This window comes from Gigantopelta aegis, chromosome 7, assembly GCF_016097555.1.
Source record: "Gigantopelta aegis isolate Gae_Host chromosome 7, Gae_host_genome, whole genome shotgun sequence".
Lineage (NCBI taxonomy): Eukaryota > Metazoa > Mollusca > Gastropoda > Neomphalida > Peltospiridae > Gigantopelta > Gigantopelta aegis.
This window is the reverse complement of record NC_054705.1, coordinates 45,792,961-45,809,604: the sequence shown is the minus strand read 5'-3', so window position 1 is coordinate 45,809,604 and position 16,644 is coordinate 45,792,961. Positions and strand designations below refer to the sequence as shown.

The following is a 16,644-nucleotide window of genomic DNA, read 5'->3' as shown; positions in this document are numbered from 1 at the left end:
CTCGCGTTGACTTTACTAAATGGCTTTTTTCCAAATTCCGCCCACCTCAAACTTACCCCCGCTCCGGAGTTGGTCACTGGCGAAGTCAGAGGCTAAATCCGAAGTGGGCGTGCCTGAACCTTTGTGGATAGGGGCACGTTAAACCCAGTTTCCTTCCTTCCTTCCTTCCTTTCTAATATCACTTTCCAACAAAATGCCGACATATCCGTGTTCCTTTTGTTCCAATGAAGTTCGACCCAGACAACATGCATTACGCTGCGACGTTTGTTCACGATGGCAACACCGCACCTGTAATACTGGTGAGTATATATTATGTCGCGAAATTAATACGCACGCACTATTTTCCACTTTGCTTAAAGTAATGTCCTCGGAACAGCCCCTCCCTTTTACAAGCTGATCCCAATGCTGCACAACCAGGCCAGGCTGATTCCGCTGATATGCCGGTTCGTGTCGGAGAGGAAGATGCGACGGCGACAGAGGAAGGCCTTTGTAGATGTACAGGGCAAACTCTTTCAACTGTGGGGACGGTACACAGCTGGTGGCGTGTCGACGTCTAGATTTTTTATCAGCCTGTGGGAAACTCTACGCCCCTGTTGCCCACTGACTTTTATCACATCTTTCTATGTTCTTTTGGTGATTCTGTATTATAAAATATATGTAGGTGGTCGAATAAAAAATGTACTTTCTCGTTCTGCTTCCCGGTTTTTTTTATGTACTCTTGCATGTGGCCTCAGACCACAATTAATTTCGCTATATGTTTCTATATAGCCTTAGTGGCTATAATATTTTTATTAATATCAGCAGGCCCGTGAAGTTTTGTATGTACCTTTGCCTGCATGGGGGACACATACCCTGAAAAGGACAACCCCTGTTGTCCAGCTCTTTCTCCCAGCATATTGGTTTAAACAGACACACCCTCTAAACCAGGCCGGAGTACACCCATTTTACACAAAAAGCACTACTTTTGCATGGGCCGGAATTACCACAAACAAGTCTTCAATGTCAACAAGTTACACATGTTTACAAACTACATGCTATCCCCTGTCACTTCAGTCCAACAGTTGCCACTTCATAGCTGTCTGCCATGAAATAATCACAGTCAAACAGCAGACTACTTGCGCGGTGAAACTTCCGGATTTTCGACAACCAAATGGGAAGATAACTGTAATCTGAGGCCATGTAGCACGTTTCGGCAGTCATTTTGATGTAACAGAAATTGGTCTGCACATGTCGTAATTTTACTGCTTTGGCATATAAATACTGTATTGATTGAGAAATACTAGGATAAACTGTTCAATTCTGCTACTTGAAAATCTGATTTCGACATATAGCCGCTTTCCGCAAGTATCAATGAACCCGTATCAATAACTCGGGGCCGAGTTGTCCATGGGTCCGAGTTGTCTGGTCCCCAAATAGAGTGAGACACCATGGCATTGTGTGGTAGGATCTGGATTTCTGCCACTTTTAGAAACAAAATTTAATAGTTGTACGACATAGATCTATAGTTTGGCTTAAATTAGAGATTCGGTCTGTGAATAACTTTTATACCAATTCAAAGTTATCGGCCCTTACAACGGAAGTGTCATGGCCGCGCACGCTTTGCACTTCGACAAAATTTGTCAACATGCGTGATGTTTTGTCATCTACACGTCAACATAGTTACTTCAAGATGAAGCGAGTAAAAGATGAACAGATTCAGTCATCGGTCAATCACTATTTAAAGAGAAGACAGTTTATGGTAGGCGTAATTGCTCTCAGACAATTGTGAAAATTGGAAAATTTCATTCATCATTATCATGATCATTGATAAAATGGAAAAAGTTCGACCTGTACCCCTCTATATCAAAGGCCCTAAAGTCTAACCCTAACTATCCCTAAAAATAACCATTGACTCAAAGGCCTTTAATTTTTTAAGGGGTACAGGCTAAAACGGAACCATTATCTTTGGCGAAAACGGAACCATTTTTGTTGGTGAAAACGGAACCTATCATGGCTAAAACGGCACCATATATAAATATATATAACTTATCTTATTTTTAATTTCAGGATTAGGGTTATGGTTCAGAGCGATGAATAGGGGTTGGGGGGGGGGGGGGTGAATTCGGAAGTCTTTCCCTTTTGATGACGTAGACTGGCCACACTGTTTATGTAATGTTACTACAAATATTACGTATTAAACAATACAGGAACAATACAACAAGGAAAAGTGTTGTCTTTGACTCCTTATTGAATGTGTAAAAATTAAGAAATGCTTACACAGCTCACGTTTTCTTCCAACTTCCGGTGGTCTCTTTGTTTTGACTTATTTTATTGAGAAAAATAAAAGTTAACAAGAGCTCTCCTCAGCAAGATTGGCGTCTGGCTCTTGTCAGAGGCGGCTCCCAATGGGAGTGTGCTTGAACAGTTATCTGATGGAAGCACGTAAATAAATTTACCTGACCTGAAGATTGTTTGTGCAACTATCAGAAGTGACACAAAAACATTTATTTTTTCTTTTAATAAATAACTTTTCATTTGAGTTAAGTTGTTTTGTTGGGTTTTTTTGTCTTATTTACTATTCTTCAAATAAAATTCAATTATGGTGCCGTTTTAGCCATAAATTTTGGTGTCGTTTTTGCCAACGTAGGTTCCATTTTGTCCAATTTGGTTCCGTTTTCGCTTGGTGCCATTTTTGCACGGTTCCGTTTTAGCTATAACCCATTGAAAGTGGGGTACGGGTCAAACTAATGCCTATTCATAATTGTTACATGTATCATCGTTTAATCGAAAACCGTACGACTAAGAGGAAATGGCTGGTGTGCATGCTCAGCCATGTCAGGCTATCAATTTAACGACATTAATGTTTACCTTGTTCAATTTAGAAATAAAAAGGTAAGTACATACTCACAAGTTATCTGTGTTCCGTTAAGAATTGCACCAGGTGGTAAGAAAACGTCATTTTAAAAGCATTATCAAAACCCATACTATGATTTTCCTGTGAAAACAGTCACGTGACCTGAAAGCAGCTATCCGGAAGTGATCAGTCATTACTCAATCAGCAGTGCTAGCAGATGTGTTTAGTTGTGTGGATTCCATCGTGCACCTGTTGCTGTTTAGGCATGCATTTGCATTGCATTCAGTAAGATTCCAGAGTACAAATTAACTGTAATAATACATTTCATTATGCATAAATCTTATTCTTACCTTTTTTCTGCATTTTAAAGGAAATTTGTTTTAAGTGTACTTCCTTAACAAGAAGTTGTTGTCGTGTCAATGATCGAACATACACAGACATTACAAAATACCCAGAAGTAAAATAATACGGTTTTCAATTTCGTACGGTTTTCTTCGACAATTGGCGATACACACATCTGTACATGTTTTCAAGCCCCTAACCAATGGCAATTCATATCACAACTACAGCATTGTTGGCGTTAAGTTTGAGTCCAGAAAAAACGTCCGGTTTTAAAATAGGGCATTTGAAAAAATGTTTAACATCGTAGACAGTTGATGTAACAACACATTTGTTTAGACAGTACTTTTTGAACATATAATAAAATATATAATATTTAAAAAAAAGGTAAAGATTATTTTTGTGCACAAGATGATTAATCGTTCAAAACAGACTTCTAGATCTACATGATAAACAGTGTATCCCAGTCAGTTAACTGCATTGTATGTTTGTTTTGGTGAAACATTACAAATTGTGACTACCCATTGGAATGTTTATATGTAAACAATAACAAGTAATTATAAGGAAACATTTTATATTTTTTAGTTCTGAAATGAAAAGACAAACAATACTGTTGGTAACAAGTTAGTTTGACAAAACTGAGCTGGCACATTGATCAGTCATTTCACATCCAATAGCCAATCATTAATAAATCAATGTGCTCTAGTGGTGTCGTTAAACAAAACAAACTTTAACTTTTAAAAACTTTGATCAGTCATTTCCTGTTAGTAGGATACACATTGCTATAAACATGACATTTGTAAGCAATCTAAACCTCTAATAAAATTTATAATGTTGGATATTAATATATATAAGTTATGAAGTCATATTTATATAAACTTACTGCTCATGTTACATAATGCATGTACATGTAATTTGGTATTCATTGTAATAATATTAAAATAATTATTTTGCAGGACCTTGATATTCATTCCAAAAATGTGAAAATGGTTCAAAATATTTCCGAGATGACCTTGAGGTCCCAGACGAATGCCACGAACATAGAGAACATGTTGTCATACAGCAGTATCTCGGGTGATGCAACTGCCTGTGACCAGCAGTTCACAAGGTAGGAATCGACAGGAATATTTACAACACCCCATAATCCTGTGACATGTTTAGCCTTCGAGAGCTAACTCCGATACTTGCCAAAATGAATCCATGTAGGCCTATTGCAATTTTTTTTTTTTTTCATATATTGTTTCTATTTTATTGTGCACCTTTATCATGCATTTATTTATGTGTAGACCAAAAATGGGTTACATAAAAGTTACGAAAAGGTTTGACACGGTTACTAGCCCATGGTCCCGGATTAGTGTACCTTTTGGTCTGGGCTAGTGAAAATTATCAACTGTATTACTGTAATACATACGGAGAGAAAGAAAGAAATGTTTGATTTAACAACACACTCAACCATTTTATTTATGGTTATATGGCATTAGACATATGGTTCAGGACTACACAGATATTGAGAGAGGAAACCCGCTGTCGCCACTTTATGGGCTACTCTTTTTCGATTAGCAGAAAGGAATCTTTTTATATGCACCATCCCACAGACAGGGTGGTACATACATGTTGTGGTGCACTGGCTGGAACGAGAAATAGCCCAATGCCCACTGACGGGGATCGATCCCACACCAACCGCGCATCGAGCTAGCGCTGTACCACATAGGGAGAGAAAATGATCCAAGTTTTCTACCAATTTGTTTATTTGTATCTGAAGGTAGATGGAGGTCGATGGCATAAAATCAAATGCTTTATATGCTCATAAAAATGTTGATGATCATTGACAACCTGTTGTATAATGAAGTTAATTTAATTTATATTTTTCTCCTAAGACTGAAGAATTTCATCAGCGACGCCGTTGAGCCGTACAGCAGACATCTACAAAGTCTTCTGTACCCAGTGTTTGTCCACGTGTATCTCGAGATGCTTTGTAATGGGCACCGCACTCCTGGTATGTATCATGTTCACATCAACATTTTAGTATATTTGTATATAGAGGATTCCTCATGACTATTTGTTAATATGGAAAATATCAACTGAGCCTTTGTTAATTGGTATTTGTCGAGGCTCTGCGGATTAACTAGACACGGTTAACAAAATACGAGTAGTGAATTCTATTTATCCTATAGCACTTCTAAAATAACATTTTAATAATTTGTTTTAGTAAATCACAGTACTAAAGTCGCCGCCATCAGTAATCATAAAGACCGTGTAAATTTGCATACCATTATTAACCGGGTTAATACACTAAAATTATTACATGGATTTATGACATGGATATCATGGGTAAGTTATGGGATAAATGTGTGTACATCATTGTTAGGCACAATCACGTACCATCATTCTGTTCTTGTGACACTTACACTGCTTTAAATTCACATCAACTACCAGCCGGTTGAACTAAGGGTGGGACGTAGACGGTAGCCCAGTGGTAAAGCGTCCACCTGATACACGGTCTGTCTAGGATCGATCCCCATTGGTGGACCCATTGGGCTATTTCTTGTTTTAGCCTGTGCATAACGACTGGTTTATCAATGGCCGTGGCATGTACTATCCTGTCTGTAGGATGGTGCATATAAAAGATCCCTTGCTACTAATGGAAAAATATAACGGGTTTCCTCTGTAAGACTACATATAAAAATTACCAAATGTTTGACATCCAATAGCCAATGATTAGTGCTGTAGTGTAGTATTTTTCCTAACTTGTTTTATCACGGTGCAGCACCATGCCTCAATAGTCTAGCACCATCTTGCCCTAATCAGCACCATGCTGCCCTGAGATTAAACAACTCTTTTTCAATAATTCTAAAATTGCCTTTGTAAAACACCCCAAAAGGTATTATTAATTAATAAAATATGCCTTTTATATCTTTTGCTATTCATTTATTAAAGCAGGCACATAAATTACATTAATGTTTATTTCAATAAATTTTTGTGTATTTTTAATGAAAAACAAGCGTCCCGAAAATGGTGAAAATGCCCGAAAAGTGTTTGGTCTACCATGCCTTGCCAAATTTCTAGGGAAATCACTATAGTGGTTTTATTAAATAAAACAAACTTTAACATGTTGAACTGCTAAAGTAGAATGACCAGAAATAGAGATTATTATACGAGCTTGTGTGTCATACTGATTTTACGAAACGAGTGTCAGGATTTTTTTATTGCCTGAGCGAGAGTGAGGATAATACATAAACCCTGACATGAGTTTCGTAAAATCAGTATGACACACTCTCGAGTGTTATAATTTCTTTATTATCCATATTATTATTGTAAATTTGTTTATGAATAGCAAGGGTCATCTAAAAAAAAATTCAATCACAACTAAAAGAAGAGGACGAAATGATGTCATATATTGCATGTACAGTCTGGGCCCTGGTGATATTTTTTCTAACTTTTATGTTATTTGTATATATGAAAATGTGTTAATTGACTCTGGCTATTTAAAACATTTTTATCTGATTTGTCTGTTTGTGTCGCAGCTCACAAGTTCCACGACCGCCACATCGCTCTGTTTAAAGACGACGACGACCACCGAATGATCATCAAACTGCTGAAACGTCTCGACTCCAAGACGGACGTGCTCTCGTGTAAAGACGTCTCAGATTTCAGGTTGGTTTCACTTTGTAACAGAGTTAGTAGCCCAGTGGTAAATTGCCTCCTTGATGCGTGGTCGGTTTAGGATCGATCCCCGTTGATGAGGCCATTGGGCTATTTCTCGTTCCAGCCAGTGCATCATGACTGGTATATCAAAGGCCGTGGTATGTGTTATCATGTCTGTGGGATGATGCATATAAAAGATCTCTTGCTTCTAATGGAAACATGTAGCAGGTTTCCTTGCTCAGACCATACATCAAAATTACGAAATGTTTGACACCCAATAGCCGATCAATGTGCTCTAGTGGTGTCATTATAAAAACAAACTTCTTTCTTGTAACAGAGTTAGAGGGGCAAGATCTAGCTCAGTTGGTAGAGTGCTTGCTTGAGGTGCTTGCGTCGTAGGATCGAATCACCTCAGGGTTCGCACGGGCCTGGAAAAGTCCTTGAATTTTGACGTACTACTTGAAAAGTACTGGAATTTTGACGTAGTACTTGAAAAGTACTGGAATTTTGACGTAGTACTTGAAAAGTACTGGAATTTTGCAAATTCAGAAAAGGTCCTGGAAAAGTACTGGAATTTCATTAAAAACTACTTGAAAATTGCCGAAATGTACTTGAGTTTTTTTTACAAGCAGAATGTCTCTCTTACTATATTAAAATCTGGAAAAAATAATAAGTATTTGCTGACGTATTTCTCAGGTATTTGTCGTAATCAAAACCCGGAAGTGATATGTGTTGCTGCCGATATAGATAGACTGGCATACAAGTCCTTGTTGCGCTTGCTATATGCACCACAGTGTGAAGATTAAAGTAGACTGTCTACTGGAAACAGTGCATTACTAATAGTTGAACCGGTTTATGAGCGAGACAGGTAACCAGTCGTCTGCTGAAAAACGGTCAGCTGTAGTTAACTAGTGATGTGTGTGTGTTAAATTGCTTGTAACATTGTGCCAAAGACTACTTGAAAAACTGAAAAATATACTTGAAAAGTACTGGAATTTCTGTTCACCAGGTCTGTATGAACCATGTCAATGGACCCATTCTGTGATGGCGTTTTTTCCTCCCAACCAGAGAACCATAAAATGTCTGTGGGAAAGTGCATATAAAAGATCTCTTGCCGCTCATGGTAAGAAAGAAAGAAATGTTTGGTTTAATGATGCACTCAACACATTTTAGCTATGGTTATATGGCATATGGTTAAGGACCACGCAGATATTAAGAGAGGAAACCTGCTGTCGCCACTTTATGGGCTACTCTTTTTCGATTAGCAGCAAGGGATCTTTTATATGCACCATCCCACAGACAGGCTAGTACATACCACAGCCTTTGATATACTAGTCGTGGTGCACTGGCTGGAACAAGAAATAGCCCAATGTGTCCGCCGACAGTGCTGCTAATGGAAAACACAAAAGGCAGTGTGTTTCCTATAAGACTTTGTGTCCAAACATATCAATAATGTTTGACATCCAACAGTTGATGATTAATTCATCAATGTGCTCTAGTTCTGTTGTCTGTCCATCCCACATATTTCCCCGATATTTTCGTCACAATGCCTCCAGATACTGAGCTGAAATTTTTTGTATAGCTATATCATGTACTGTTACAGATAAAGTTTGACTTTCACAGCCTTGTTTTTTCCATTTTTGACAGAGTTATGGCCCTTAAAATTAGGAGATACAAAAATTTGTTGGTCCCGGTAGGGGACATGTATTGCTTAGCAGCTCTCTCAGAATGCTTGTTATTTTTTTATATTACATTTGTATTATTATATTTTTGTTTTGTGTACGTGAATATTTTGTGTTTTTCGTACAGAGATCACCGGTTCCCGGTATTCCTGAGTGACGGCGCTATGGCCTACTTAATGAGACATCTCCAGGTACCAAGTCGTCTCTTAGATGTTATTCATGCTGTCTAGGGTTTGGACGTTTCATTTTTACTATTTTCAATTCTGTGTCTTGACTTAAAAAACAAAAATATATACCATCTTACCATGCCATTATATATCATAAATGGGGATCAATCATCGTGCCCCTGTTGGTGTCATGTAGCGATCAGTGTATGCCCATAGATGATGACAACAGCATGGTACATTGCAACCAAAATGTTTGCCAAAATGATGGTATGGCAACTGATTTAATTTAACGTTGAAGTGTTATTTTATTTGGCATGTTCGTTCAGTTTTAACTTTTGAATTTTTATATTGATGTAGTTCATCATTTACTGTTTACATTTACCACAGTTTGACATCCAATAGCCGATGTATTTTTCATGCTGGGGTGTCGTTAAACATTCATTCATTCATTCATTTGTTCAATCAGTCCTAACAGTGAACACCAGTGACATATGTTGACATGATAATGGATGGATGACATGGATTTTGTTTGTGATGGATAACTGCAATGTAAAGCACTTTGGTGTGAACAGTATTATTTAGTGGTGAATCTTCACTAGCAATCTCAGAAATAGATTTTGTTTGTGATGGATAATTACAATGTAAAGCACTTTGGTGTGAACAGTATTATTTAGTGGTGAATCTTCACTAGCAATCTCAGAAATAGATTTTGTTTGTGATGGATAATTGCAATGTAAAGCACTTTGGTGTGAACAGTATTATTTAGTGGTGAATCTACACTAGCAATCTCAGAAATAGATTTTGTTTGTGATGGATAATTACAATGTAAAGCACTTTGGTGTGAACAGTATTATTTAGTGGTGAATCTTCACTAGCAATCTCAGAAATAGATTTTGTTTGTGATGGATAATTGCAATGTAAAGCACTTTGGTGTGAACAGTATTATTTAGTGGTGAATCTTCACTAGCAATCTCAGAAATAGATTTTGTTTGTGATGGATAATTGCAATGTAAAGCACTTTGGTGTGAACAGTATTATTTAGTGGTGAATCTTCACTAGCAATCTCAGAAATAGATTTTGTTTGTGATGGATAATTGCAATGTAAAGCACTTTGATGTGAACATGATTATTTATCAATCTCACAATTTTCTTTGTGAAGGATGATTAAATTGTATTGTAACACATGTATATTAAAGCGTGTTTACTTCACGACTGATCATGTTTAATTTATGGTTTTCTTTTGGTTTACAGAACAAGGATAACCAAATAATGCTGCAGATTTTTAACCAGCACTTGAAGGTTGATGGTGAGATGTGTTATTTGTTTTGTTTTTCCTTCAAATGTTTAAAGCCCATTTCTCACGTGAACGATTTTTGGTACAACTGTGGTACGACTAAAAAATCGTACAGCCGTGTGATTCCCGTATGAATTACCTAGTTTTTTTCCAATGCAGCCTCATTTGTGTGACTGCCTTTCTGCACCAGGCTCACATGGGATTCGCACAGGTTGCACAACCATTGCACGGCAGTCTGATGGATGTCATGCGGGAGTCGCAGGGGCTCTGCTGGGAGTCGCATGGCTTGGCTCCCTTCAGACTCCCATGCGACCTATCATACTGCCGTGCGACTGATGTGCAACTTACATGCAACCAGTGCGAACCGTGCGACAGTCGTATGGAAATTTAAATTTTTAACATTTGAAAAAACTTGCACCGGCATGCAACCAGTTCGAATTACACACGACACCCCGACAACCTGTGCGAATCATCACAATACTGCTGTGTGACTCCTGTAGGCCCTGTATGATTTGGTAGTCGCACGGAATTCACGTAGTAAATCATTCAAGTGAGAACGGGGTATTACTATAGGTAGTACTAAACCAAATAACTTCCGGCTGGGTCAAAGTTCGAGGTGCACCCAACTTTTGATAGAGAAGTGAACACCACAAGTCCTGTGATTGGTTATAAATGTGAGTGTGTTGGTTGTAAAAAATAATAGTTTCATCTGGGTAAAAAAAATGTGCAATTTTATTTCATCTAGTACCAATGTGTCAAGTAGCCTTGTGCTTGAAACATGTTTGGGGTACCTGTAAAAAAAAGTACTCTAATTTTGTGCGAAACTAGGGTAGTCATAGACGCTACCCGTTATCTCAGAAACGAGCAGTTGACCCCCATTTTTTTCTGATTCACTTTAAGTGTAAGGGGTGGTAGTATTTATATCCGTGGCGTTTATGTCGATTGATACGTTGCAGGTAGGAGTTTTAGCCACATATGTTACTATTGTCGTCTATGGGATTTGAGTTGGTAGTATACACCCTATAACAAGAACTGCAAACACTGCTGCACAACAGATACAAGAAAACCTTACAGATGTAATGGGAATACAGGGACGGGATTTCACTTAGATGTTAGAACTGCTGTATGAGGTGCTTGGTTTACAGATTTGAGCCATCTCACCTAATTCGGTTTTTATCTCTCACTGGAGACTCCACTGAAAGATAAAAAAAACTGCTAATTAGTACACAATAAAGCAGTTTTAATATTCAGTAATTCCGTTCAGAGATACAGTTTCAACTAGGGTCAAAATTAACACACATTTATTTAAAGTTTGTTTGTTTTGTTTAACAACACCACTAGAGCACATTGATATGTTAATCATCCAGGGGTTTCCCTAGAGCGATAAGCCGACACGGCCCGTGCTCCCTTAGCCAGCCAAGTAAGCGCCTTCATGTCTGGTAAGCGCCTTAACTGCAGGACCGTGTCGGCTTAATTTGTAACATGTATACAAAACAATGGAGCTGTGATCCGTAACGTCATTTTCTATCTTCTGATGTGAACAAACGGTTACATAATCTATTCGACACCTCAAACATAATAATACCAAATATTCAATTAGCATAATAGCGATCTGGCGACGGGTAACGAGAAACGGTGTTATCCAGAATACAGCGTATGCCTTATGATGTTTGCTAATTTTAATAATCATGGTTATTTAATTTTAACGCATGCATTCGACATGTATGACAGCAATGTGACGGCGATTCAATGTCTGGAAGATATGTAACTTGCTATTTTAATTTTGTAAAGTCTTTGAACCAAAGTAATAAAAACAAACCGACAATGCATGTCAATTTGAATACACATGCCAGTTCAGGGCCGAACGACATGTTGGCTATCCCAAGGGCTGAGTTCAGCCAGACCGAGCGGAAACAAAACGTTCGCTACACTGTTTTGTGCGCTTCACGTTAAACCAAATGGACACGACGGACACCAATCAAGTAGTTCGCGAACGTTAGGAAAAACGTTTGTTGGCTGAACTGAGGAAAGCTCTCGGCGTAATATACGTCACGCTTCAGAGTCAGCTGACACCCACGTGTCAAGAGATATCGTTGCGGACATGAACAATACGATTACACAGGAGTAAATCTTGATGTAAATGTGTAGAAAAACAATAGTTGTTTGCATCAATGAATACCTAACTGCAGTTTCGTTATTTCCTTTGTCTTTGTTAATTGTGTACCTATGGTCGAGAGCACGCACTGAGATCGCGATCGCGGGAAATGTGCATGCAGTATTTATACAAATTGCAGTTAAATGTGCACTGAATTAGTTTACAATAATCATATTTGTTAGATAATGCTAGATATATATTTGTTAAACTGTGAGATGACATTTAATAAGTTAGCTGGATTTTTTTTTTAAAGTAAAATTTTATTTTATTAACGTTTTGGGGTTTTTTTGGTAGTTTTTTTTATAAATGGAATATACTGTGAAGTCAGCATTCTTAGCTTAGGTATTTTACAAGCAGAAATCACAACAAGCATTTAACACGACGCTGAAATCAACAACAACAACATGACGCAAATTATGAAGTTGTTGGGGGTGGGGAATTGATGGGGTTTTTTTATTTTTAAAAAGCCCCCCCCCCTCCCACACAAAAACAACCCCAACATGATTTGATGGATTGAAGACAAACACTTAACTGTTTTCAACTCACTACCCCACTTCTTTTGGCTTGATTTTTGTGTTATAATGATGCTAAATATGTAAGCGCCTTAAAAAAATCCTGGGGAAAGGCCTGTCATCAGCTATTGGATGTCAAACGTTTTGTAATTCTGACTCGCAGTCGTCAGAGGAAACCTGCTAAATTTTTTCTAATGCAGCAAGAGATTTTTTATATGCATTTTCCCACAGACAGGAAAGCACATACCACGGCATTTGACCAGTTGTGGTGCACTGGTTGAAAGGAGAAAAACCCAATCAGTTGAATGGATCCACCAAAGTGGTTCAATCCTGCGACACAGTACCTTAATCGAGCGCTCAACCCACTGAGCTAAATCCTGCCCTGAATTTTAGATAGATGATTTGGCGAAATGTTCTTTTCACCCACATGTAGCCCTGTCATCCAATTCCGCCAATGATCGGATGTTTGTGTACGTCGTGTTGTTGTTTTCAGTTCGCACGGAGACCAGTGTGGATGTTGAACTCAAGAGTCACGCGAAGCAGGGGGAGGTTCTTACTGTGGAGGAACCCCCCAAACCCAGCACACCATCCCCCGGTTTGAGTGAGGTGAGCCTCCCTGTGCTGCAGCAGTGCATCAAGAAGATCAGGGAGGGTCCGCCGTGTCTGGCGTCTATTTGTTTCTACACATTCATCAACGCGTATCAGGGGTGAGTAGCTGTTACAGGGAGGGTCCGTGTAACAGGGGTGAGTAGCAGTTACAGGGAGGGTCTGCATATCAGGTGAGTAACAGTTACTAGGAGGGTCCACTGTTTCTGGTATCCATTTGTTTCTACACATTCATCAACGTGTAACAGGGGTGTAACTAATTTGAGTTTGGTTTGACATAATAACAAAAATAACAGTGTTTTGGAAATAACCCCCCCCCCCCCCCAATTTTTGTGTGTGTGCAATTTAGAAAACAGTTGGCTCAGAAATAAATAACTTGTAGTAAATTCCCTAGTATAAAAAAAGGAATACAGCTTGATACTTAACCACATTTTAATAATTTTCAAGAAAATACTCTGTAATACTATATATCTCAAAATTGATCCGGACAGTACCTTCAAACACCTGTGTTAAGAGAAAACCAGGCGTGATACCCTCTCTTCTAAGTGTGCCAGTATCTTGTTTCAGACTGGGCAGTTCGTCTATCTCCCCTACACTCTCCTCTAAGTGTGCCAGTTTCTTGTTTCAGACTGTGCAGTGCGACTATCTCCCCTACACTCTCCTCTAAGTGTGCCAGTATCTTGTTTCAGACTGTGCAGTGCGTCTATCTCCCCTACACTCTCCTCTAAGTGTGCCAGTATCTTGTTTCAGACTGTGCAGTGCGTCTATCTCCCCTACACTCTCCTCTAAGTGTGTCAGTATCTTGTTTCAGACTGTGCAGTGCGTCTATCTCCCCTACACTCTCCTCTAAGTGTGTCAGTATCTTGTTTCAGACTGTGCAGTTCGTCTATCTCCCCTACACTCTCCTCTAAGTGTGCCAGTATCTTGTTTCAGACTGTGCAGTGTCTATCTCCCCTACACTATGTGCTTGTTTCAGACTGTGCAGTTCGTCTATCTCCCCTACACTCTCCTCTAAGTGTGCCAGTATCTTGTTTCAGACTGTGCAGTGCGTCTATCTCCCCTACACTCTCCTCTAAGTGTGTCAGTATCTTGTTTCAGACTGGGCAGTGCATCTATCTCCCCTACACTCTCCTCTAAGTGTGCCAGTATCTTGTTTCAGACTGTGCAGTGCGACTATCTCCCCTACACTCTCCTCTAAATGTGACAGTATCTTGTTTCAGACTGTGCAGTGCGACTATCTCCCCTACACTCTCCTCTAAGTGTGCCAGTTTGTTGTTTCAGACTGTGCAGTGCGTCTATCTCCCCGGACAATGGCCTGCTGAGCGCCGCATTCGAAGACTCGAGTATCATGCTGTGGAGTTTGCTTCCCGGTCACCTCCAGACGGAACCGAGCGATGGCGACTCTCGCCGCTTACGTCTTGCCGTTGACGACATTTTGCAGGAGGATGCCAGTTGGCCAGAGAGGTGAGGTGAAAGAAAACGGTGTACAGCAGGGAAGGGATATTAGGTTAATTATAGTAGTGCTCGCCTGATGAGCGATCGATCTAGGATCGATTCCCATCGCTGGGCCCATTGGCTTATTTCTCGTGCCAGCCAGTACTCCACAACTGGTATATCAAAGGCCGCGGTATGTACTATCCTGCTTGGGATGGTGCATATAAAAGATTCCTTGCTGATAATCGAAAAAATGTGAGCCCATGAAGTGACAAAAGCGGTTTCCTCTCTCAGTATCTGTGGTTCTTAACCATATGTTTGCGGCCATATAACCTTAAATAAAATGTGTTGAGTGCATCGTTAAATAAAACATTACCTTCCTTCCTTGCTTCTCCCTTCATAGCAGAGCTCGAATTTGGCAAATTAGACGGCAAGATCATTTGCTCTAGGCCAGTGGAGATTCTTGTTTTAGGGTATTACGGTGAAAGCAGGGCAACAAAGCTAGCTTCAACAAGTGTATCAATATAACATAACGGCACAGATTCAAAGTAAAGAAGTGTGAACGGTTTTTATAACAAAACAACTTTTAGGAGTCGTGTTCGAGTATGTCTGTGTTTTACATGTGGTGTTTTGATATTTCAGTTGTGTTGTGTATCTTTTATACAGGTGCAGATCCAGAGGGGGGTCCCCCCGCTTAGTTCTAGTGATGAATGAATAGGCACTCATAGTTTTCATTTAATTAGTTGTTTATGAACCCCCACCTCTTCCCTCTGCAAAAAATTCTGAATTTGTGCCTCTTTATATGTGCCGTTTTGATATTGCAGCCAGCGTCAGGAGAACGAGACAGTCACATTGAGATCTCACAACGGGTCTGTGTACAAGACGTGTTTCACCCCGGACTCCCAGTTCATGCTGTCCTGTTCAGAAGATACCACAGGTGAGATTATTTCAGTTACAACCTGACGTCTACAAGCATCGGAATAAACCGTGTCTCAAAAACTTACGTTGGTATTCATCAAACAACTAAATTCAAAGTGACTAAGTCAGAGAGAAAAACTTTAATTTGTGGACATTAAAGAAGACTTTCCTATTTATAAACATCCGGTGGAACTTTTATAATGGGTGGGAGGGGAGTAAAACAGTAAATAAATAGAAAATTAATTAAATAAAAATAAGATAATAAACTAATTTCTACTATTTACTAAGACATTTTGTTTATTTACTTTTTTAAATTTAGAAATGTTTTCACTATTTATTTCTTCTTCTTCTAATAACAACAATATTTTTTGAGAGGTAAACAAATAACATTAATCTTATTAATTAAAAACAAAGTGTCAAAACAACACATTTTGCTTATAAAGACATGTATAAAGGTAATAGATAACACTTTCCCTGAATAAAATACTGAACACTTTTGCCAGCCTATAATGGCTAGATCAAAGTGATTATTTAGCACAGGTCGAGGCTGTATATCAGATAAGAGCTTACACATTTTTATATAAAAGCTGCCATACATACCTTATAGTAATTTATGAATCCATAAATGAAAGAAGTGTTTTATTTAACGACGCACTCAACACATTTTATTTACGGTTATATGGTGTCAGACATATGGTTAAGGACCACACAGATTTTGAGAGGAAACCCGCTGTCGCCACAACATGGGCTACTCTTTCCGATTAGCAGCAAGGGATCTTTTATCTGCGCTTCCCACAGGCAGGATAGCACAAACCATGGCCTTTGTTGAACCAGTTATGGATCACTGGTCGGTGCAAGTGGTTTACACCTACCCATTGAGCCTTGCGGAGCACTCACTCAGGGTTTGGAGTCGGTATCTCGATTAAAAATCCCATGCCTCGACTGGGATCCGAACCCAGTACCTACCAGCCTGTAGACCGATGGCCTGCCACGACGCCACCGAGGCCGGTAAATCCATAAATGAAATCAATGTTTTATTTTATCTATTAACATAAACAT

At 39.0% G+C, this 16,644-nt stretch overlaps 1 protein-coding gene across 1 annotated transcript in view; it reads left to right on the top strand.

The window, feature by feature from the left end:
- The first annotated feature begins 1,188 nt into the window (after nucleotides 1–1,188).
- LOC121376839 (TAF5-like RNA polymerase II p300/CBP-associated factor-associated factor 65 kDa subunit 5L) overlaps nucleotides 1,189–16,644 on the top strand; it is a 21,775-nt gene continuing 6,319 nt past the window's right edge. The window contains exons 1-9 of the mRNA XM_041504628.1: nucleotides 1,189–1,738; nucleotides 4,129–4,280; nucleotides 5,050–5,168; nucleotides 6,697–6,826; nucleotides 8,627–8,690; nucleotides 9,918–9,972; nucleotides 13,121–13,334; nucleotides 14,515–14,697; nucleotides 15,492–15,604. Of these exons, the coding sequence (XP_041360562.1) occupies nucleotides 1,625–1,738; nucleotides 4,129–4,280; nucleotides 5,050–5,168; nucleotides 6,697–6,826; nucleotides 8,627–8,690; nucleotides 9,918–9,972; nucleotides 13,121–13,334; nucleotides 14,515–14,697; nucleotides 15,492–15,604 (1,144 nt within the window). The 5' untranslated portion in view covers nucleotides 1,189–1,624. The remainder of the gene's footprint in view (nucleotides 1,739–4,128; nucleotides 4,281–5,049; nucleotides 5,169–6,696; nucleotides 6,827–8,626; nucleotides 8,691–9,917; nucleotides 9,973–13,120; nucleotides 13,335–14,514; nucleotides 14,698–15,491; nucleotides 15,605–16,644) is intronic.